This window comes from Uloborus diversus, chromosome 7, assembly GCF_026930045.1.
Source record: "Uloborus diversus isolate 005 chromosome 7, Udiv.v.3.1, whole genome shotgun sequence".
In the NCBI taxonomy this organism is placed as follows: domain Eukaryota; kingdom Metazoa; phylum Arthropoda; class Arachnida; order Araneae; family Uloboridae; genus Uloborus; species Uloborus diversus.
Window position 1 is genome coordinate 25,942,878 of NC_072737.1, and position 25,479 is coordinate 25,968,356.

Below are 25,479 nucleotides of genomic sequence, written 5' to 3' on the forward strand. Positions count from 1 at the left end.
GTTACTTTATTTTCTTATACATACATTCTCTTTATATTATCTTATAAAGTACGAAACTCTTTCAATCCAAAATAATGCTTGTTTCCTATTTTCTTTCGGCTGTATCTTATTTCCAAATTTTGTATATTTGCTTATCTGTATCCTGTTTCCATGCTTTTTTCGTACTTCTGCATTTGTACATTTTAGTATGTTTTTGCAGTTTATGTGTTTTTTGGGAGAACTGCAGACCTGATTCAGCTAATGACGATGCTTCAGATGAAAAAAGGACTTGATACTGGTGAATATGTGATTATTTATATTGATCTGGAAGCCTATGCCGAAAACAGTTCCTTTAAATACTTTTGGCGTAAGTATATTCGCTCATGCTGTTAGTAGAATACTTGACCAAATTTATACCAATGTCATTTTTTGTGTTCGTATTGTTCTTTTTTTTTCTGTCGAGTTCCCTAAATATGAATCTAAGGACTAGGGTGGTTCAAAAATACATGTAAAAAAAAGTTTTTCCTAGATACCAGGACACCCCTCAATATTTTTAGACTTGTGGATAGCAATATACTGGAAGATTTTTAGTTTCCTATTTCAACTGAAAGAGGGTGCTCAATCCCCTCCCCCCCAACTTCATCAGTATGGTGAGGGGGGTTAAAAAAATACATTGAAATGCAAAAAGAACGCTACATATAATATATACGAGTATTATGCATATACATAGCCATAAAATGATTATTTACAACAAAAAAAGAAAAAGAAACAGCTGGGCAGGCCCGCGCCAAGCTTGAGTCGTGCAAATTTCTTTTGAGCGCTTTTATGCAGTGGCAGTCCGGAAAAATCTAGTTAACACTTGGAGTGAGGTTTTGTAGTCAAATATAATGTGAAAAAAAATGGTTCGAAGCATAATTTATTTAAAAAACAATGTGTAACTATTACATTTTGGAATACAGTGCACATTTTTGCTTCATATCTCGAAGTTATTTCAGGTTCAGTAGTTCATCTGATATGCTAATGAGTTTCAGAAAAAGAAAATATCTCCTAATCTCTAATTGATGAATAATTAATCAAACTTTTATGCCTGTCAAAACATGACAACAGGGTACTGATTATATTCATAAATTGAGGATATTCCACTTTAAAAACTGAAATTTAAAATTTCACTTGTAAAATAAGTTTATTCTATAAAGTACAGAATCAATAAAAAGAAATTAAATTTAATATCTAAAACAAATAAATACATTGTCCAAAGCTCTTTTTTTAATGCACAAATAGTTGAAGATAAGGGGGGAAGGGTAGAGAATCCAGAAATTATGCTCAAGTCGTTACTTTACGGAATTAAAATGTTTTAAGTTATTGTCTACAAAAATAAATGTTACGCACGAGTAAATAATATGCAATTGTGCCAACCATATTTTTAGGTATGATATCATGAAGCTGTCGAATTACCTCGAACAATAGTTAAAAATCACAAAAATACGTATTATGCAAATTATAATACAACATATTCGCCACAAGCAGTGGCGTAACCAAGGGTGGATCCAGGGAGTCGGGACCCTCCCCGAAGTGAGTAAGAAACTTCAAAAATAGAAAATATCTATTTTTTACATGCAGTTTTTCTACATAAGTAAAAAAATATATATATAAAAAATCGAATTTGAGTGCGTAAAATTCTATACATTTCCTCTGCTTCTTATATAATGCAAGGTTCAATCGAATTTGAAAACCTACACTTTTTCCTCCTTTTTTCATAAAAAAATGCAATGATTTCACAAAAAGATGACGTTACGACTAAAGACATTTATTCCTCCTGATAAGAAGCAACTTCAAAGCCAAAGCATGGTCTAAGAGCATTTGAAAAACGTGTAGAAAATCAAAAATATTAGCTTTTTAAAGGATTTTTTTTTTAGCAAAATCGGATTTGAGGGTTAGGATTGGTATTAGATAGTTTTTTATCGGAATCCCTCCGAAATGAAATTTTGGCTACGCCATTGAGCACAAGAACCTAATTGGGGAATAGCAAAGTTCTTGTGCCTCGTATGCTCGACCTTGTGTGCTATAGACATACTGAAATAGTATTATTCACGGCTCCACATTACGAAGAAAAATGCGAATGTATGCACTAATTAGCATCACGTGTTTTCATTGTAAAAGACTGCGCTTTAGAAAAGCATGTTTAGACACAACAAGGCAATAATGTTTCTTTTTAGACATAGACAGCGAGACGGATGACTTGTTTCAATGAGCAGTAAAATTTCTTCGCCACCTTTATATGTACTGAAAAGTTCAGTTTTATTTTTTGATCGGAGATTTTTTTTTCTTCCAATTGAGGCATTTTTGATCGGTAGAAATCGGCGCCTTTTTGACTCTGGCGCCGTCGTGTATTGAACGACCTTGCACATAGGGACGGCGCGGCCCTGCAGCTGGGAAAATTGAATGTTTCTAAATTTCTGGCATTTTCTATGCTACGGCTAATTTTAAATTGAAGGGTCATTGAGCACCGTCTTAAAAGTTGAGTAAGAAGCTAAAACTTTTACAGCATAGTACTATTAGTAAGTCTAAAAAAAAATTAGGCAGTGTCCTGAACTCTAGCTGAAAAAAAGTTTTTTTGAACCACCCTAGTAGGGATCAGTATATCTTCGCCTTAGAGCAACAGTAGGATATCTTAGTTTTATTTCTGGGATTAGATGTCTTACTATTGTTTTGAGGCGACGATAAATTTTCTTTGTATTATATTATACGTTTCTCTATCGTATCAAACTTTTAACATCATAAATTTGCTTTTATTTTTCCCAATTGCTGCAATTGGAAGTAAGTATCTAGAATAAAATGAAAATGAATGCATATGTGTTGGGAGAGCGCTTCAAATGGCTTGAATTAAATCGTCTTGATAAATAAATCTAGCTTACTTTTCCTGGGGGAGCTGTCACTTGGAGTAAAAATATTCTTATTTTCGTGAAACAATAGAGCTTTTACTCAAGAGCACCAATTTCCTCTTTTTCCGTAAAACCGCATGTCCTGTTTTATTCAGAAACACCTCTGTCTTCGTAATTCTTAGTATTAGATGCTTTTTTCCAATTGCAGCGATGGTCCAATTGCTATGCTCTCAAACCACTTTACCTGAACTCATATCCCAGTTTGAATTGAGCCATATCCACACTTTTGTCCAGATCCGTGACCCGTTTTGTGTTTTCGTGTGGTCTTCAGCATATTTTTCTTAAACACTTAAACTAAGTCAGGTATACGAACAACTGTGCGTGCCAGAAAAATACAGAAGTACGGAAAAGTATAGAATTGCGTCTCAACCTGCATGAACAAAATCGTCCTGCTAAATAAATCTGCTTTTTCTTGAGGGAGCTGTCACTTGGGGTTAAAATATTCTTATTTTCGTGATATAATAAAGCTCTTAGTCAAGACAGAGCACCAATTTCCTCTTCTACCGTTAAACCGTGTGTCCTGTTTTATTCAGAAACACCTCTGTTTTCGTAATTCTTAGTCCTAGGTGCTTACTTCCGATTGCAGCGATAGTCCAATTGCTATGGTGTTAAACCACTTTACCTAAACTCATATTCCAATGTGAATTGAGCCATACCCAAACTTTTGTCCAGGTCCGTGACCCTTTTTGTGTTTCCGTCTGGTCATCAGTATATTTTCCCTTAACTCTTAAACAAAGACAGGCATACTAAAACCCCGCCTGCCAGAACAGCATAGAAGCAAGTTTAAATACCATCACGTCCCAACCGGCATGAATTAAATCGTCCTGCTAAATAAACCCAGCTGCCTTTTCTTGAGGGATCTGTCACTTGGGGTAAAAATTTTCTTATTTTCGTGAAATAATAGAGCTCTAACTCAAGAGCATCAATTTCCTCTTCTTCCGTAAAACCGCGAGTCCTGTTTTATTCAGAAACACCTCTATCTTCATAATTTTTAGTCCTATATGCTTCTTTCCAATTGCAGTGATGGTCCAACTGCTATGCGATCAAACCACTTTACCTAAACTCATGTCCCAGTGTGACTTGAGCCATATCCAAACTTTTTTCCAGATCCGTAATCCTTATTGTGTGTCCGTCTGGTTATTAGTGTATTTTTCTTAAACAGTTAAACAAAATCAAGGTATACGAATAACTCCACGTGCCAGAAAAGTGCAGAAGCAAGTGTAAATACCATTGCGTCCCAACTGGCATGAATTAAATCGTTCTGCTAAATGAATCTAGCTGCCTTTTCTTGAGGGAGCTGCCACTTGGGGTTAAAATATTCTGTTTTTTGTGAAATAATACAGCTCTTAGTCAAAAGCCCCAATTTCTTCTTCTTCCGTTATGCCGCGTATCCTCTTTTTTTTAGATACACTTCTTTTTGTTGTAATTTATGCAAGGAAAGGGGGGGGGGGTGTTTATTCGATATTGTGAATGCATTCAGTTGGAAACAGGGTGCAATGCCATAGTAAGTAAAGTAAAAATGGTCAATTCCAAAGGATATACCATTGCATTCCTGGAGCCAAATTAACAACTTTGGACTACAGTTTAAGCTGAACTAGGGCCTATGCACTCAAACTACGTTCCCTGGACTAATATGGAGTAAGATTCGACCAAAATCAAATTTTGGTCTAGATCTATGATTCTCGAGGTCATGCCGTACAGTACAGTAAAGGGACATGTTCGAAATGGTTTTAAATTTGGGGATGTTTAAGAATTGATTTAAATTTAACAATATCAAGATTACCTGCAATTTTTGAGCTTTGCAATAGAGAAATCACATACTTATTTTATTTTACACTTTTAAATACAAACTAAGATTATGAAAAAAAGCCTTCAAAAATTAAAAAAACAATTTAAAAAAATTAAATTTTATCATAACTTAATTTTAAATTTAATCAGAACTTAAGTTTTGACAGCATGACTAGAAGAAAGAGTGGAGCATTGATATTCCAAATGCACTCCTCCTCTGAAAGAGTTTTAACCATTTCAATGATTTAGGTTTTAATGTGACAGCTGAGCCATAACCGGGTGAGGAATGATCTGTCACATAAGAGAGGGGTGTCTGGTGTGACAGCTGTATTCTCTGGATGGGGTAACAAGCGAGTCACACAATAGATTTCTCTTTTTTTTTTGTCAGGAGATAGATGACTTTAGAGGTAGTTTTTTATCATCCTCCGGGGGGGGGGAGACTATAATTGCAGCTATCTACCATGCTGAAAACCGTCTCTAATCGGATAAGGCTAAGATATATTGGAATGTGAAGTTTTCCGAAGAAAAATTTGTCGATTGACGTAAAGTATTCTTGTAAGTAAATTATGTGAAATAGTAATTCATCATGAAAAGTAGTTGGAACCACAAAATTCGAGTATCCTCACCAGTGGTGAGTTTTCAATTGATTCGATTTGTAGTTTGAGCGTGACTAGATTCGGTTATTTCATGAATGGTTTTGCTTTTTTTACTCAAGGAACGCTAGAAGGAAACATTAATCATGGGATTATTTTCTTGTCTTAAATGACGTTGAGTTTGTCTACATTTTTGACTGTTCCAACTTAAATCCTTAAGTGACTTTACGCAGCATCAAAGATTTACTTGATAGTTTTGATTTTATCAGACATTACGTTGTTTTGTTTGAAAAGGATCTTATTTTTGAATTTTTTTTAGACTTCGCTAATCAGTGCCATTTGTTTTTTGGAGAAAAAATGGCATAAACTTTAAGGAACAATTCATTTAACAATGATTTTCAATTTCATCAAAAAAAAAATGTATATTTAAAACAGCCAACAATTTTTTAATAATAATTTTTATTTTAATGTATTGTGGTTCACAACATGTGTGAATTCTCACCTCCATTGCATGTCATATAGCTTGTGTGACTGTTTATGTTGCTTAATAACTTGTTTAATTAAATTGTATTTTAGTTCGTTTTAGAAGGACAAGAAGTCATGTCACACAATAAATTCTCACCTCCGTTACCTTGACACAAAATGCCATTCCTTAGTAACACGTGGCAGTAATGACTTCAAATTTTATTTTCCATGATACAAGGGAGTCCCCTTGTTTATTTTCAGCCATAGTTGATGCTGTGAGATTTTTGTCAGAAAGCAAGAAGATAGAATTTGCTTTAAAAAAGTGCGGTTATTCTGACTTCTCACATCCGTGAACTTGAATTTCAGGGATGTAAATTAGTGTAAAAAAAGAATTGAACATGTTTTTATGTACTTAATATGTGCAGATTGTAGCAACGAAAAAAAAATTTCCATGAAAAATGTATCTATTAAGCCTATATTAATGGAAAAATCCTCACCTCCGTGAATCTCACCTCCGTGACTGACCTTATCAATGTCATTATTTCTGAGGTGAAAGTAACTGGTGGACGGGAAATACATCAATAATAGGCCTTGTACTAAAATTATAAATTGTCAGTATATACTCAAATTCACTAAATACTATTTTTTTTACATAGATTTGAAATTACTAACTAAGCCGTACTTTAATTAAGAGAGCCTTATATTATATTCCCACTAATCATTAAACCAGCTGATAGTCTGCACAATTAACAAAATTACTACTTTGACATTAAATTGGCCTCGATTTTTAAATATTAAAAGTTTTTTCTTTTTTTTTATTTCCGTGAACACACAAGGCATTTTTTATTTTTTTTATTTATAGGTTAAATAATTGGAACTTAGGTGGACCATTATTTATGGTTACTTCTAGTAGGTAACACTTTCATGTAAGAATGGAAAAAAAAGAAAACAAAAGGTTTCGAAAGTAAAAAATATTTGCGTTCAAAAGTTACGTTTTCTAGAGAATGACCCTTATACATAATTTTATTAATATTTTTTAAGAACATCTTTGTATATTGAAATATCATACATAAAACATCGCAGATGAATCTCTTACTCTTCATGATATAACAATTTTCAAAAACTCTTATTTTTCTAACTTTTTCACCTTGTTTTCAAAAGCGCTCAAAATTTTTTTACACCAATAAAACTACAAACTCAGATACCCTGACCAGAAAAACATCCAAAGATGTCAGCAGTTTTCGAGTGTTTTGAATATCTATCTCTATTTGTTTAAGAAATACATGATTTTTGTAAACCGTAGAATTTTGCTAAACCAGGCTAGCGCGCAGTTTTTGACTAAGCGTATAAGTTGAGGGGAAAAAAGTTAGATATTTTCTGTTAGTCGATTTTGGATCCTTGGGTATATATTTTCCTTCATATGAAAGCGGGTAAGAAATAATAAAAAAGATTAGCCCGACATCCAAAACGTTTTTACCTATCTAAAACTCTGTTAAATAACCTTTTTACATTATTTTTTTTATTTACACTATAAACTTTTTAGCCTACTTTCCCAGTAAAAGTCAGAGAAAGAAGGAAAAAGCATGAAAGAAGGTTTAATGCATCTTAAAAAAATCCTGAAAAACAAAAAAAGTCAAAAATAAATAAAATAGTTAGATAAATTTTGAAAAATTAAAAATTGGAAAGTAGGGTATCGAGATGGGTGAAAATGTCTGTCGATCTGTCTGTCGGTCGGTCTGTCTGTCTGTCCCCCCCCCCCTAATAACTTTTGAATGAATAGTCCGATTCGAACAAATTTTTTTTGTTAGAAAGATCTCGGCGAAGACATCTCATTTCCACAATTCCACACGGATTTACTTCAAACAAACTTTGTTGGAAATAGCTCTTGACGCCCTACTTCCGACTCCGATTCCGATAATTTTAGAGCTCCTGACTCCGACTCCTGTGCCCGAAAAATACTTGCACTCCGATTTCCCGTCTTTGAATCTGACTTCGCAGCTTTGGCAAACATTTATGCACGGAGGAAAAATGTCTGACTCTGACTCTTGGATGTTAAACTCTGACTCCGACTCCTGTATCAAATTATAAGTCCTACTCCGCCTATGCAAATATTGGCAGACTTGCGAACTTTTGGGGGAAATGACCGATTTCAACTGCGAGTCTTTGAATTAAAACTTTCGGCTCTCAAATCTAACTCTTTTGTCCCAAAATCAGATGGACTACGACTGTGACTCCACAGCCATGGTTTTTACTGTGAAATAGTTGTTTTAAATATCTTTTGATTTTATTTTCAAGTTAAAGTTTTAGTTTATGTATTCAGTTTTTGGCGGAGTCCTTTATGTTTTTACATAAAGATATGCGCAGAAGATTTTTTTTTTCGACAATGAAAATTATTTCTTTAAGTTGACATTTTATTGTTTTTATTTATTTTTGAAAGTACATTAATTCATTCTTAAAAAATTTTTTGGCAATAGGGGAAAAACAAACGATTTTTTTTTTTGATATGATTATTTTAATGAGATTTTAATTTTATTATTTTTTTTTCCTTTTTGAAAGCGGTTGAAGATTGTTTTTCTGATGGAAAAAATGTATTTAGCTGCTTTGTTTAAAAGGTGCTGCTATTTTATTTGTTCTTTTATTTATTTTTTACGTATCTACTTCTTTAGATGAGCGAGGCATACTTTATTCCTCGAAATCAGCTTAAAATATTTAAAAAATGTGTTTGAAATAATTTACGATTTTAGCTAATTTTGAAAATACTGATCAGATACTAGAAAATCGATATTGGTATACGGAAAAGTAGGCTCATTTAGTTCTAGACAGAACTTCTTGTTAATATAGTTTAAATGTTTGGGGATGCTGTGAATGTATTTAAGCCTTTGCATGCACTTGTATCATATTATTATTATCCTGCGGATTGTTCGCATAATTAGCCTACCCGCAGTTACTATGCCACCCTATTTCGTGGATATTTGCGAGTTTACTGCAATGTGACGCATTTAAATAAATGAATTAATTTTTTTAATTACAATTGCAATTTACAATTATATGAATATTAGGATGCGCTTCCGATTTTAATAACTATGCAAACGAATTTAAATGTAAACTTAAATTTAATGCCTTTTAAAACATTTCCTAGTAGTATTAGACTCTCGATCAAAATTAAATATCCTGTTTCAAAGCAGTAATATATTCATTTTGGTTTATCACATATAAATTTCGCTATCCTCATAAAAATATTTTTGCAATTGAAATAATTTTGATAAGAGTAAAAGAATGTGCTCAGTAAGCTTTTCATACATTAATGTTTTACGACTGTGAGATGTTTCAGAAGTATCTTCATTGTAAAAAATTAAAACTTCTGTAAATTAAGATATACTTTCAAAACAAGACATTTATCATCCCCGTTGAATAGGAGGCGGGAAAGATATTGAAATCTGATCTAGATGAGGTTTCTCGAGCAGCAGTTACTTTTATTGGTTGGAGGGAGGAACGCCTGAGGTACTTCTTGGCCCCTGTTGGAAAATGACCTAATTACATCCCTGTTCGATCGTGCCAAGATGCTTTTATTTCACGAAAGGTTTTGAGGATGTTTACGCAAGGGACGTGAAAATAAAATATTATTATGGGAATTTTTTTTCCTGACCTAAATTCCGTAAATCTGCCTATATTTTAGACTTTTCCAACTTAAACACTTAAATGTCTTTAGAAAGAATCATAACTTTTCTGATTATTGTTGGTTGTTACAGAGGAAATTGCTTTTATAGAAAAGGGTTCGCATTTGAGGTTAGACTTGGCTAATCACTTGGCTAATCACTTCAATTATTTATGACTGGGAAACAAATAATAAATCACGGATTCTGAAGGTTGAAATATGCTTCCCTGACAAATCAGGACTTTCACAATAACATGGTGGATGTATTTTGACAACCAATTACTTCTTTTGATTAGCTCATGCTTATTATGTACTTTGCGGTTTTACAGCTTTTTCACTATGTGTAATTTAGTGGAGACTTCACCAAGGAAATTTCATAGTGGAACAGCAAAATTTCGGACATTGAATTTACTGAAATTGCAGGCCTTTAATATACTTTACTTCATTATTTTAAAATCGTAAAACTGTTTTGAAGTTTCTTTTTTCTTGAAGAGCACTGCCATTAAGTTTTGAGCACCAGCATTTTTTTTTAACCGTTTATAAAATGTATTTTATGTGCACCTTCGAATATTCAGTACATGTTAGTTACTCTATTATGTCAAAACCGTCATGAAAAATTTGAGAAGAAGGACATCGGGTTTTTTTGAATGAAAAGTTAATCTACCAGAATGGTTTTTGGTGTCCCCTATTTTTCGCAGACGCGAATTTTCCTCCCTACTACTGTGTTTTAGCTTCAACCTTTCCTTTTGATATATTACAGGGGGAGGGGGATTTCAAATGCTTGTGAAAACAGCAAATTCACATTTTGTAATTTTAAACGAAGTACTTTCTGCAACAAAATTTTAAACCATAACTTTGTCTATATCATAAATGTTTTTTGTAAATAGCTTTAATGCCGACAACATTTGCGTTATTTAGTCATACCTAATATTTTTTTGCTACAACAATTACACACTTAAAATCCCTGCGGCATTTTTCAATTATATTCGTACAAATTCTTTATCGATAATTTAGAAAAAATCAAAATCCCTGAATTACGGCACGTTTGAAAAATTGAAATTTGCCAAAAAATTCAACAAATCTTTCATCAGAAAATATGTTTCCCGTGAAACATTTTTGAATACATGAAGGGAAAAAAAGCAGCCCTTTTGTTTGGACGAGCATCATACCTAAAAATAGCTCATGAAAGGAAGAATTGAGCTAGGTGTTTCAGTTCGAAAGGCTGCTTATTAAGTCTAGCATTGACAAAGAAAATTTATTTTAAAAAACTAACATTTACTTTGTTTTGATATTTATCTCATCAGGGTTTTGTTGTTAGTAAGTTGTTTTTGACCGAAAAAACATTGCAACTTCTGTAAGAAATTAAAAAAAGAAAAAGAATGATATTTACATTAGCTCATGTGTTAAAGATTATTAGTTTCAAGTATTTTTCATTTAATACTGTTTAGCTTTTTTTCGGGGGGGGGGGGACTACTATTTTTAAAAAGTAGCTAATAAAATAGCCACTACCGTTCTCTGGCAGCTGAGAAAATTTCCTAGTTTTTTTTTCCTTTTATCTGTGAGTTTTTAACTTTTAACTAGGTTATATGGACCGCAGTTTGCTAAAAACTACACTACTGGTTGTTACTAACGTATCCTTAAATCAATCAAAATATCAATTTTAGGAAAATGTATTTATAAAAAATGCATTCTGCTAATTATGAAAGCATTGAAAACAAAGACCAAATTTTGAAAAATATGAACGATATATTTTTTCTTCAATAGAAGGTTGCTACTGTTGCACAGATGGAAAAAAAAGACGAATCAATCATATTCTTTTTGAAAAAAAATGTAAGTTGGGGATTTATTAGAAAGATTTTATAGATGGAATAAATCAAAGTTGGCAGGTAGTCTCTATCAATTGCCACAACTTTAATTAAGATCCACTTTTAAAAATCCCGGTAAAGAACAAAAATTCCAATTACAGGTGGTGTTCTCTCCTATAAATATACTTTCATTCTCTTCTCTTAAAGATCCTAATCCCTGTTGTAGAATTTATTAAATTGATCGCAGTTGCAATCTTGACTATATTGGACAGATTCTGCGTGCTATAAATTTTTCTTCAAAGAGCATCAAAATTATGTGCAAATAAGAACAATTAAGCAAGTCTAGTATTGCCCAACAGTGATAGAATTCGAATCACACTTCCGATTTTAGCTCTTATCAAATTATCCAAAAATGCCCCAATTCATCAGATCTTGACTTTTGAGAATCTTCCCATATCTTCAGCAGTAGTTCTAATTTAGTTAATAATGTTAAAGCTGCTCCGTATTTTTCTAATGTCTGGCATTCATATTTATAATTTGTCCTTTTCTCATTCAGTTTTATCTATTTTGCATATTTTCATTTTTTCCATTAATTTTTATCTATCTTACTTTGTTTACTTTTAACTTCTTTTCTAATGTTGTTGACATTTCCCCCTTTCTGTTCATTTAACTTCATTTTTCTTTTTCCGAAATTTTGCCTTTCGGTTTGTTTCATTTAATGGTTTTTTTTTCTTTCATTCACCGTTTCCTTGCGATTCACAATTACTGACATGGTTTTTTTGCAGTTACATTCTTGCTTAATTTAAAACAAATGTGAATGTATTTTTCAATGCTATAATTTGATCTGGATAATCAGCAGTTCTGGATAAACGAGAGCCGGAGGGACGAGGTTCCACTGTGCCCTTTAATGCACTGAGAGAAATATTTGTGATTAATTTGGAATTCTACACATAATGGGGTTGTTTCCTTCAGTCAAAAGTACTACATTTAGTTACTGAAATTGATAGAATAGCAGAAAAAATAACAAGGACACAGAAAATACTTTCATTTTTCCAACAGTTTTTTTTTAATTCATTTTTTTAAATGTCCGATTTTTTAAACAGGGCGTGGTCTTGATGACGTCACAAATAATGCACTTTGCCGCATCCTTCCACCACGTTTCCACGTTATGATAATCAAGAAGCGAATGAAATATTGCTCTCTACGCTTGCTATCAACCATATTGTTGCCAATATTCGCGAGTAAAGATGCGGACTAAATATTTTGCTCTGCGAATGGCAACACAGAATGGCATTTCATCATTTGTGATGTCATCGGCAGAAGCGTAAACAATGAAAGCGCACCGAGTTAAATATTTTTTTTTTAATATTAAAATTAAACAAATTATTTTTAAAATGGTCAGATCCTAAATTTTTAAACATGCTCTTTCAGAAAAAAATACTTTTAAAATGTTGAAACGACTCCATTGACGGTACCTTATGGAAATATGTAATAATTTGAATTTCTTTTATGTTTTCAGGTGCGGACATGCGCCAACATCTAGTCGACATGGCAATGAAAGCAGCTCGTTCACTGCTAGTCATAGTACCAAGTCCACCCCATGATAAGGCATACACCGAATTCGAGAACAAAGTGCGAGACTACAACATGAAAGAACCTTTTGCTTTTCCCAACACTCTTCCATTTGCCAAGGTAGGGATGAATATGATTATTTCTTAACCAAAGCATTTCATTTGATGTCCACTTTTAAGGTATATCTGAAATATCTAACATGTTACGTCACATACCAAACTATTTAAAGTCATTCAATTTAAAATTGCGGTCAAAAATATTTGACTTCAAAAAACAGTTAACGAACCCCTCTCCTTTCCTCCTTACCCCAGGGACCCACTGCGCCGGTCAAAACACGTAATTTAACCAGTTTTGGGTCAAATAGGAAGTTTTTTCTGTTTTTATGACCTTGAATTGACGTAAGAAAGTCATAAAATATATCAATAGAAAGCTCTATTCTTTAGCTTTACAATGGTTTTAAAGTTTTTATCCTACTATAATTAGGAGGGAGAAGTTAAACGTTTGCAAGAACGCACTTTTCTTTCTTTGAGATTTTATACAGGCCTATACAATTTGAACAATTTTCAAAATAAAAATCTGAAGATTGGCAGGATTTCTTACCTTGGCGTATATGTTCTTTATGAAAATTGAAAATGGCGAGGTCAAAATTTTCTCTCTCTCTTTTTTTTTTTTTTTTGATGTATTAAGTTAAGTAAGAATTTTAAAGTTAAAGCACGCACATTTCACAAACTTTAGTGTATTTAAGGGGAGGAAAGAATGATAAGGCTGTGCAAGCCAGTTAGACCTAAATTTTTTGCTACTTCAACAAGGTGGATGGTTATATTTTGGGTTAATTGTATCTCAATATATTGCTCATTTGTGTAGTAAAAAATTTTATTTTACGCGATAATGGATCGACGATAAATTTATATTTTGAGCAAGTAGCAAATTTTTGATTTTGCGAGTATTAGAAAGAAATTGAAATTACTGGTGAAATTTAATGTTATTCTCGTTTTAAGTAAAATGCAATATTTTAAAACTTTTTTTCAACAAAATGAATACTAAGGTTATTTTATTAGATAAAAAAAGCCTATTATTATTTTTTAAAATTTTCATAGGTGTTGTAAATTTGTAAAAACAAAAAATTTGGACGTTTACGTCCTTATACGAAATACAGGAAATATTGTACTCCCGAAAAGAAGTTCCCTTAAATTTCGGTCAATGTCGATTTTAATCGCCACGAACGTATAATGAGTATTTTTTTCGGCTCATGCGTAAATGTGTATAAAAGTATCTACGAGTGTATGGACACTTGACATATCCATTTTGACCATAACTGAGATAATTATCAGAGTTTCCAATAATGTCTGTGTGTACTTACGTGCGAATGTGTACAAGATGACAAGAAATAACTTGGACACGCGTGATACATTCTAATTTTAATGGCAATGAAAAAAATTGCGACCAAACTTATTAATAAACTAGCCTGCGTGCCCGGCGTTGCACGGGCTACTTAAAAAATGAAAGAGCTGTTCAATTGATGTTTTTGTATTATTCTGACATCAGTTTCTAAAGGGCTAAGGAGTAAATAATTACGCGTAATGCAAGGTTTGCAAAACACCAGTAGAGCATATTTTTGGCAAAAACCTCTTTAACGTTAATCATATTTATCAATAATACAAGTTATGAGTATTTTCAATTAGCACAAAAGATGAAAATATATGCATTCTCAACTATAATATGTGCTCACTTTAAACTGAATTAAATCTGATAGAATATATCTGAAATATTTATGTACAATTACAATCAGCTTTTTACATAAAATGACACACACTTTTTTTGTTGATTACGTGAAACTAAAGCACCAAGACTTATTAAATACCAATAAGCATTAATTTAATATCAAGCCATCAAATTCTAATTAAGCTTTAGTTAAAATCCTTAAAAACAATATTTTTTGTTCAACTCTGTTTCACTTAAAGAAATCCAAACAATCTTAATTTAACGTGTTCTTTTAACGATACAAACTGTATTGCAAAAATCGAAACAGGAAGGAAAAAGAGATTTATTACAATTCGAAAACTCACCCATGTGACGGAAAAAAGTCCAACAAAATAAACATAATTAGTCGCACATCCTAAATGTACCCAAATATGAGGCCGGTGAATGATAAACTTACACTTCAATCAATAAACATGACTAAAGAAACATTTTTCATATGCTGAAAAGAGTTAAGAACGTTGAATGTGAAAAAATAAGAAAGGACAGACGATAAATGTCCGAATAGAGCAACCAATTTTAAACTAATTGAAAATGAAATTCTAGATGGAAACGTTGTTTTAAGATTTGGACAGCAGCCAAAAAAATCTCTTTTGACACAATTATTAGAATTTTATTTGCTCACCCATATGCAAAATGGCAACAGGAAAGAAATAAAAATTCCTGAATAGCGTTATGTTAATTAACGTTTTAATTAATATCTCCGCTAATTAAAGTCGTACAATTATGAAATTGGTCCTATTGTTTTCTTTGGAAAAATTCGAATTGATCGGTATCTCGTTTGACTCCCGATTAGCAGTGGTTCTCGAGAAGATCGATCTTCAGACAGACGGACGCGAACAGATTTTAATATTATAGTGGATATAAATACACTATTTGGTCTAATATTTTTACAAAGTTTCAAAGTGGCTACCTTTAGCCTTAGTACAGACCTTTAAACGTGTCACAAAATTTGAAGCTATGGGTCATAACTTACTTACTGATATTTTCTGTCATTCTTTGCGTAAGCATTTCTTACTGATGCGAAATTTTATGATAATTAGGAAACACCCTTTTCTCCAAGATGTACCATACAGAATAATCCATTGGTTTCCAATCTGGAGAATACGTTGGCCATTCTTAGGTCAAATTAAGTCCGGTATGTGTGTTGTACCAATCTGGACACAGTGCCTTAGCTCTGTGTGCAGATACGAAATCCTATTGGAAGGTCCATCTTTTGTTTCCAAAGAACTTATGCGACCAAGGAACATCTTACAAAATGAGATTGCGCTATATTTCTTGATTAATTTTATCCCCTGATCAACAAAAACAAGGGATATTTTCGGACTAGCACATATTCTACCACAAACCATTACAGATTGGATTCGTTGATGCCGTTTAATGTAAGAAGGTTTTGGAGACAGGGGTGTGTGTTAAATTTCATTCAACTTTGGCATCCCTTAAGAAATCCTTATGTAAGGAATGGGATAAAATATCAGTAAGTTTCGGCTCATTGCTGAAAATTTTGTAACTCGTTTAAAGCTATTTGTTAAGGCTAAAGGTAGCCACTTTGAATATTTGTAATTATATTGAATGAAATAATGTATTCATACTTATTTTAAAGTTTGGTCGTAATGTTTTCATTGGCATTAAAATTATTATGCATTATGTGGGTTCAAGTTACTTCTTGTCAGGTCACTCTGTACATGTATATTTCATAACTCAAAAATGGTGGACCATTGAAAGTCAAAATTTAGTATTTAAGGTTTCTATGGGGTCTGGTTCTGTACATCTCTGTTGAGTTACCATCAGATGTTACAAATGGGATCCTTACGAGGTTTTTGCTGCTGATCATGCCCATTTCAGTTAACCCGTAACAGGGGAGGTGAAAAATTAGGACATACCAGTGGACGTGAGGTCTCAGAGACCGCTCTACTTCAATTTTTTTTTCTAAAATCGTGTAAATAAGATAAATTCCTGTAAATTCCCTTAAATATTCTTTGTACTTTTGTTTGCACAGCAAAAAAATATTTTTGAATTTTAACCTGAAATATACATTTTCTGAGGAAATTTAACAAGTGCCTAAAGATTTTTCGAGATAAATCATATGCTGCAGTAAATAATTTCTTATTCGTAATGAAAATAAATCTATTATCAATTAATGATTTTATTTTAGTTGTTTAATATATACAGGACATTTTAATACCAGAAAATTGATTATCTCACATTACGAGAAAATTTTGACAGCCCTTTAACTATTGGTATTTCACGTCGTATTTCCAAGAATAATTAAGCCTTTAGTGTCCTTAGACCATCATTGCGTAACTTTTGTAAACGTTTCAAACAATTTATTTCGTTTTAAGTCAGTCAATCGTTTTAAACAATTCTCAACCTCGTCTAGAATATTTTTCATTTCTTCCACATAACGCGGATAAGATAAATGAACCTATATCCGCGGTTCTAACGTTAAGAGCCATGTCTACTACAGCCAAAAGTTCTAACACTGAAGGGGAGGTGCGGTCTCAGAGACCGCTTCTAAAGAAAGCAATAAAATTTAAACCAGATGCACTGGCCAAAAGATGCTGATAAGTAAGGGGGGTATTCAAGGTCACAAAACAAAAGCTATTGGGAAAAACTATTCAATCGGACTGAAAATAAAATAGGGGTGGTGGGATAAACTTTTGAGCGGTCTGTGAGACTGCACTTCCCCTGTTAAGAGGTAACTATTTAAAAGACAATTGTGACTATAACGCCGTGTAATGTTAATGTTTTACCTGTTTTTAGGAACCGGTATAGGAAATATTACTGTCCTCTCAGCCAACATACCCCTTGCTTCACTTTTCTATCTTCCACTGTCACTCCAGAGCAGGGGAGTTATTTCTGAAAAAACTTTTCATTGTTATGGTGTTATTAAGTCAAACCAAACCCTTCACTGTGCGATACTAAAGTTTAAGAATAAATATGTTCTGAAAAATAAATGATTAAATCCTCATGTATTAGACAGTTATCTATCATTCTTCCTTGTGCCGAGAAGTCCCTAAATTACAATATTACTGTTTGAATCAAGTAGATAAAGCAAGTCTTTTTTTCAATTCAACAATGAATCTACTTTGTATGCTATAAAATGAATCCAAGCTTATTAACAAACATCAGTTTAATTAATTCATGAAAGGTTGATGAAGAAACGAAGTTGATGGATATAAATGCAAGCACTTTCTAATAAACCATATCGATACTTACGAAAATCTTATTCAAAGCATATTAAAATCATCCGTGCACAATAAAAAGTTGTATTTTGTCTTTAGAGTAAACATGAAAGAGCACTAAGCGAAGCCGCTGTAGTAAATGGATTATGTACACAATCAAAATGAACCAATCGAGGTAGAAAAAAACAATGGGGAAAGATAGAAATCTCTTTAAAACTTTACTTTGACAATTTGATGGATTTGTATTAATTTAAAAATAAACAATTAAAGTGGTTATGCATCAAATGAGTTTTTTTTTAAATAAGTTATCAAAATCGAATATTTTAAACAAAGTACATACGTCAAATTTTCTCAAAAATGCGTTTTTTTATGCAATGCTCAGGATGGTCAACAACGCGAGATAGTAAGTGTTCAAAATGGTCCCCTAAATGGTTTCAGTAAAACATGAAAAGTTATTCTTACTCATCTTTTCGTAACTCTGCAGATAGTTGATTTTTTCCTAAGAAATTTTTTTGTTGGAAATGTCTTCTTTTGCAGCCACACGCTTCATTTTAAATATTGCACACAAAAGACTTTCCACGGTCTACTCAGAAAATCAATAGGTAGAAATATATAAATTTTAAACAACTGAATGGTCTGGTGTTACAGCCAACAAATTTTAAAGAAGAGTTTTTTTCTGAGTGCGCAATTAAATTCAAAAAGCTGCCAAGAAAGTGATACATCAAATGTTGCTTCACTGTAATAAAAAATTTCCTCCGAAAGGTAAAGATAAACCAAATTTGTTTTTTAGCGAATTAACCAGGATCCTTTCACCGAAAAACATATTCTGAAGGAAAAAAATAATAAATCCGACGATGTTCCAGACAACCATTCAATTGTCCACATTTGAGTTAATTTCTCCGACACTAGTTGTAATTAAAGCCCTGAATACACAGAGCAGATTACAGGGTTTTAGTTGTAATAACATTTCGTACCAACTTTTCCCGATCAATAAAGTAATTTGCCTTAAATACTACACAAAAACAGAATCTTACTCAAGCTGGTATCAAAGTTTCTAATCTGTTGTATGTAATCTACGGTCGCAGCCATTTCAAGAATTCGGTACAGTTAGGCATACTGCTTCGTTCTTATATGATTAAAATATCAACTTCAAAAAGCTATTAACTTAATTGGAAGTCATTACAAACTCAACTGAAACAACTTAAACATCCCCTCCAGCCAAGAAAAAGAAAGTTTTGACTTACTACTGTTACTTACGATCGCTCTAAAGAAGAGATGTGAAGTAGAAAAAAAAAACGGCAAATCGTGTCACAACACCTTATGCTACATTTTATCTGCCGCTTCATTCTTCGATTCCAGCTGGGGCTATCCATGAATGATGCTATATTGTTTTTTTCAATATTTTTGAGTCCCTTCCCCCTTTGTCACAAAGGGACATACTTTCCCTTTGCACCTCCCTCCCATTTGTTTCCCCATGTCACGCTATTTTTAATAAGCATATATTCTTATTCAAATAAGTAATGTCACTCTTGCTACCTCCACCCTCCTCCATGTCACAAAGTGTCACAATTCAACATACATCCCGCCCCCCACAAAGCATGCCATCGTTTTTGGACATCCCCTATAAAAATATAAGAGTTACAGCGGAACTGTTTCTATCGGAGAGTACCATTCTCTGATTGAAACATTTTTTGTTGTATGCTTTTAAAAAAATAAACTAAAACTATTGCACATTTTTAAATTTTTGCTTTGATTTATTTGTTTTATATTTTATTTTTAACTTTTAGCTGTTGAGAGAAAAAATACCGTAATACCAAACAGTCTTAAATTTAACTTTTAAAAATATAGTTAATGGAGTAAAAAACATATTATTTAAGAATAAATTCACCTTTAAACTCTTTTTTGACCTACTTTTCAGCAAAAGCATAAAATTGGAAGAGGAGGGGGGGGGAGAAAAGCATTAAAGAAGGTTTAAAGCTTCTAAAAAATATTGATATATATATATATATATATATATATATATATATATATCTTTAAAAATTGGAGATACCTTTTAATGGTATCCCCTTTTCGCCGACGCGAAGAGAAATTTCCTTCTCCACTGTTTTGGAGTTTCAACCACACCTTTTGATACATTTAAGGGGGAAGGGGATTTCAAGTGTCGGCGAAAAGTGGGGTAAACTATTAAAAAAAAAGCATGGTTCAGCAGAGATAGCCATCATTAATGAATTTCCAGTTGAAAGCTTACCTGCATTTTAGGATGAAATTAGTTAAAAGCAATTTGTGTCACTCTCTAATTACCTTGGAACATTAGAACAAATTTTATCTGATGAAGAAAAATCACAGGTTTTTTATAAATGTTTAATTTAAATGTTTGCAGGATTTATACAAAAATGTTGATTAAAACTAATGGTGAATAGCTAATTAATTAATTTGAATATTACATTACGCATGCGACCTCAAGCCCAATAGCAATTTCAAAAGAATCCGACCTCAGGAAGTGGGTGAAAATTAAGTTGCAAGATTTGAATAAGGTAGAGAGAGAGAGAGAGTGAACTAATAGAAGTAATTGAAAAACAAAAAAGTCAAAATGGATTCAGCACAGCTCAAAACGTTTATGTCAATTATCGATATTCCCATCTTTCAACGAATCCAAAGCTCTCTTCTATAAATTATACACAGGTGAAAGTAATAAATGAGGTTTTTGACTAAAGGGTTATGCCTCACGAGACCAGCAAGCGCAATAAACTTTTGTTATTGAACTGAATCACTGTTTGCCCTTGCCGCTGGCAGATCTCTTAAAAAGAGTCATCTCATTCGCTGTGTCTCAGAATAGAAGCAGAAACCACACCTCTTTTGTGAAAAGGATATATTTAACCTCTGGACTATAAACACTTTAAAGAAGTTGAAAGTGCATCTGGTTCTTTGGGAATTCCTCAGCGTTCGACTCATGTAGTCATCACCAACTCTAGTAGAATTGTTTATTTACCACCTGCATCAGTCAAGATTTTGAAGAGTTGAAATTGCATAACGTAGCTGTCCCAGAGCAGGTTAGTGAAATTTTTTCAGCGTATTTTTCAAGAACGTCAGGATCGTTTCACACCAGATACCGGCGAGTGATTGCAAATAGGTGAGAAATTGCATCAGATAGTTATCTCAAAACAGGTTGCGGAGAAATTTTCTGCGTTCTTTTCACAAAAAAACAAAGATTTCTCCTTCCCCTACCGCTAAGTGATAGTTGACAAATTGCATCATGTAGCTATCCCAAAGCAGGATAGTGATTTTTTTTCTTTTTACTGTTTTGATTTTTTTCTACAAAAATTATATTCCCTTTCCCTCATGCAGGTAATTGATTGTGGATAGTTGAGTGACAGTAATACGTTGTTGATAATTTTCAATTATATTGTGGACAGTTGTGATACAGTGGGAAATTTCGACCATATATCAGATTTTTAAAATTATCCAGGCGATTATACTTTTGAGACATATAGTGTAACATATAGTTTTACTCACATATAGTGTAATATTTTGTATTGTGGTTTATAAAAAATAAATGTTTGTTATTATAAAATTATTATATTTTTGCAATTGATATTTTATTCATTAATTGAGATCTACTGATGCCCAGTAAAGTACTTATTTAGTTAAAACTGGGCATGTTTTGATTTAAATGTTTGATAGAAATTTTCAAGTGCATGGGAGGCTTAGTGAAATATTTATTTTTTTTACTCATTTATTAAATCACTTATGTATTAATTAAAAAAATTACTTATATTCCTTCATTTATTAATTCACTTGTTTACTCATTCCATTTTCTTATTCATTTATTATTTTATTCACGCATTTATTTATTTTTTATATATTTCTAACTAAATTAATTAATTTGTTCCTTTATTATTTTATCATTTATTCTTTCGTTTATTTATTCATTCATTTAGTTAAAAAATAATCAAATTAAAAAATACTTCCCTAGAAAATGTTATTTTTCACTTTGCCCCATGAAAAAAAACGTAAAATTTTCAAACTTTTTAAAGGTAGAAACTAACGGCCAAAAATTTAAAAGAATATTTTAACGCAAGTTTTTTTTTTTTTTTCAAATACCTTGATCTTTTTTAAATTTCAAAACAAATTTTCAAGTAGTTCATCTTAAAATCGATGAGTTATCTAAGCGCTGTCACTTTGCCACTGAATCTCCTATAATTTCTAACAGCTAACGCACACATAATCTATTTCCATTCCTCACACAACGTTTAGATACGGATAGATAGATTTAGTTTAATTTTTTTTTTAATTTAACTTTAATCCATAATCTTTTGCACGACATGGAATGATTACATATACTCTACGTGCTTTTGAATTCATATCGGGGGCTCGTCGAGAGGTTGAATAAAGAAAGAAAACTCGTATAATTTTGTACGTCAGAAGATCTGATGCAAGTCTTAATATAAGTTTTATATTTATTAATAATTGTAATTTGATAAATCTTAATGTGCATCATTTTATAAAAAATACCTTTACTGTTGTTTAGTTTTGTAAAATCATTTAAGCCATTTAAAAAAAAAAAATGCGCGTCTTGAAGACACGTAATAGAAGGGAAACTTTTTTCTTTATTTTATTTTATTTTTTTATTTTTTTACATTCGGACCTGTCATTTCGCTGACACGATTTCTCTCGTCGCACGCTCTTGTTCTTTCAGCGTCCGACTTAGGCTTGCTCACAATGAAATTGTATATTTTAATGAAGAAAATAGATTATAAGCAAAGAGAATACTACACAATACTCGAAATCTGCTTTTTAATTGTTGCCAAAAACATAGAAAAAAATATTATAAAGTTATTTTTATACATACAAAATTTAACTAACTAATTTCACGGTTGAACTTGAAAAATGTGGATTAGGCTTTTAAACCAATGCCTTGTCTTTAATCAAATGCTTCTTCGAAAACCTGCATTGTTTAATAATTTTAAAGTGCCCAAAATTAACAAATATAGGCTTGCTTTAGTTATGCCTTGAAATTAATTCGTAAATGTATTAAAAAAACTAACTTTATAATAACGATTATTTTTCATTGTTTTTTCCAGCAATTAAAAAGTGAAAGTAAGGTAAACTAGTAGGTGCCAGTGCTAAATAGTGCTTCAGTAGTAGCGACTTCAAAGTATGCATTTGAAATAATAGGATTCCAGGTTTCCTAATGGAAAAAAATTGTGAAATAAAATTAGTATGACTGAAAAATTGTACAAACTCATTGTGTGTTTATGGTAGTTATTGAGAAATTCATTTATTGTGTAACAATATGGCGTTTTGTAAGAACATCCCCTCCCTACATTTAGATAATCTATTGAAACAAAAATTAATAGAATACACATGAAACCAAATTTGATAGTCCATATCAATGTTTCAAAAAATGTGTTTAGTAAAACCCCCTCCGAAACAAAAGTCGGGTTAGGGCCCTGTGGAATCTTTTTTTTTTTTTCAAATATATATCTAGAAGTGGCCACTACTGAAGTACTGGCCGTTACTGGTGTGTTTGCCTAGTTAAAACTTCATGATTGTTATTTCTTTTGGTCACAGTTTAAAAACAACTACGTCACTACTCGAATTACAGTTTCACTTCTGAAGTCCAATTCTTCACGGGGATTACACGGTAAACAAAGTTTTAAATTTTTTGCTAGAAATGTAATGCGTTTAAAAACTCACATAACGAGTCAGTAAATGTAGAACCTGTGTTAGTCCAAGATATTGGGACCGGATTTCCTTCCAAAAATTAGAAGTTCGGGTTAAAAAAGAAAACGGTGGTCAAGATACCGCAGAAACTTTAACTGCGGATTTACACATGTTTATGTGTATACAAAATGACCAACACACGAACACGTGATGTTGCAACACAATTAAACTTCAAGTATAATGTAAACAAATTTAAATTTGAATCAATACGTTTGTGCAAGAAAAGTAAAAAAATAAAATCACATCATTAAATTGCCCAAATTGCCAGTTAATCCAAGAAAAGAGTGTTCCCATTGGTCAAGGAGGCTGAAAAAAATCATTTTAAATGACGTTAGATTCTTTTTTTTTTTTTTTTGCCAGTGAGCAAATGCACCTGAAACTCATCGGGGGGGGGGGGGGGGGGGCTCTTTTTTTTCAAACCCACCACACTAATGAAATTTTAGTTTTTAAAATGTAATTCTTTTACTGCAATTTAATTTGAAGATAAAGTTGTTTTCTTTATTTTCTTTCAAATCACCTATTTATGCACAAAATTAAAGAACAGAGAAGACAGAAAACTCGATTTTACACAACCAAGATTGAACTTTAAAATCTTATATTTCTAAAATATGCTTTGCATTTTCTGATTTGAGTGACATTTATTCGTTAAATTTCTGTATTAAAAAAGAGATAACAGCATTAAACTGCACAAATTGCAGATAATTGTATAGACGCGTGTTTCTGGGTAACAATCAACTCCTTTTTCAATGCAAAATAAGTGAGCTTATGGATGAAAAAGCATCCGGAAAAGCAAAGAGGCAGGAAAGGAGTTTAAAAGTGCAGATTAACCAAACACCAATGAGAAAATTTTTAACCAAAGCATAACCAATAGGAAATGCAAACAATGAGCAAGAGTTTTCTCACAGGTACGAAAAAAACAAAAGAAAGAAATCGATTGGAGGAAGATTAAGCTACAAAGCTTTAAAAAAAAAAAAAAACCTCCAATAAACGTTTTGTTTCATTTCCCAGTGTTTTTCTTTCATTCAGCTTTTCTTTTTTGCGGTTAACGGTTGTTAAAATTGACTTTTGTTTCAGTTATAAGGCTTAATCTTCCTCCAATCAACTTTCATTATTTTGCTTGTTTCGTGCCTGTGAGGAAACTCTTGTTCATCGTTCGCATTTCTTTTGATTATGTATTGGTTTATAATTTTCTCATTGGGGCTCGGTTTATCAGCTATTTTTACTTTTTAACTCCTTTCTTAACTCCTTGCTAATTTCATTATTTTGCTTGTTTCGTACCTGTGAGGAAACTCTTGCTCATTGTTTGCATTTCCTTTGATTATGTATTGGTTTATAATTCTCTCATTGGTGCTCGTTTTATCCGCTATTTTTACTTTTTAACTTCTTGCTTATCTGCCTCTTTGCTTTTGTCGGATGTGTTTTCATCCACAAGCTCACTTATTTCGCATTGAAAACCGCGGTCAAACCCCATTGTTACCCAGAAATTGTAATCTGCAATTTAACGTTGTTATTTTGTTTTTAATAAACAAAGGCAATAACAGGGTATATATGGGAAATCTGCCCTTGCGGCTTTTTCGACTCGCACTTGGCAAATCGTTTTGATGTTGAAGAAAAACGAGCTGATGTGTGCATCACATGACTTCCTTTTACTCCAATTTAATGTCATTTCCCCATTATTCGCTATTTTAATGTGATTCAATATTTATTCTCTAAATATCACCAACAATGGCCAAATTGAAACCAAAAAAAAAAAAAACTCCGCCAAATTTGTCGCCAAGTTGGCGACAAAACTTGGCGACCAAAAGACTGGCGATATATCGCCAAGTGTCCGACAAATTATAACGCCACTTGAGTTTACATCGAAATTAACAATGATTTCCCCCCAAAAAGGTGCAAAAGACCCCCTTAGGAACATCCGAAAGCAACCAAAAGGGGAGGTGCACAACTAGACCCCACTACGAGTCTATGTACCAAATTTCAACTTTCTAGGACATACCATTTTTGAGTTATGCG

The 25,479-nt window shown here is 32.4% G+C and overlaps 1 protein-coding gene across 1 annotated transcript in view; it reads left to right on the top strand.

The window, feature by feature from the left end:
• LOC129226340 (receptor-type guanylate cyclase Gyc76C-like) overlaps positions 1-25,479 on the top strand; it is a 150,647-nt gene that overhangs the window by 42,315 nt on the left and 82,853 nt on the right. The window contains 2 exon segments of the mRNA XM_054860942.1: positions 200-346; positions 12,747-12,919. Of these exon segments, the coding sequence (XP_054716917.1) occupies positions 200-346; positions 12,747-12,919 (320 nt within the window).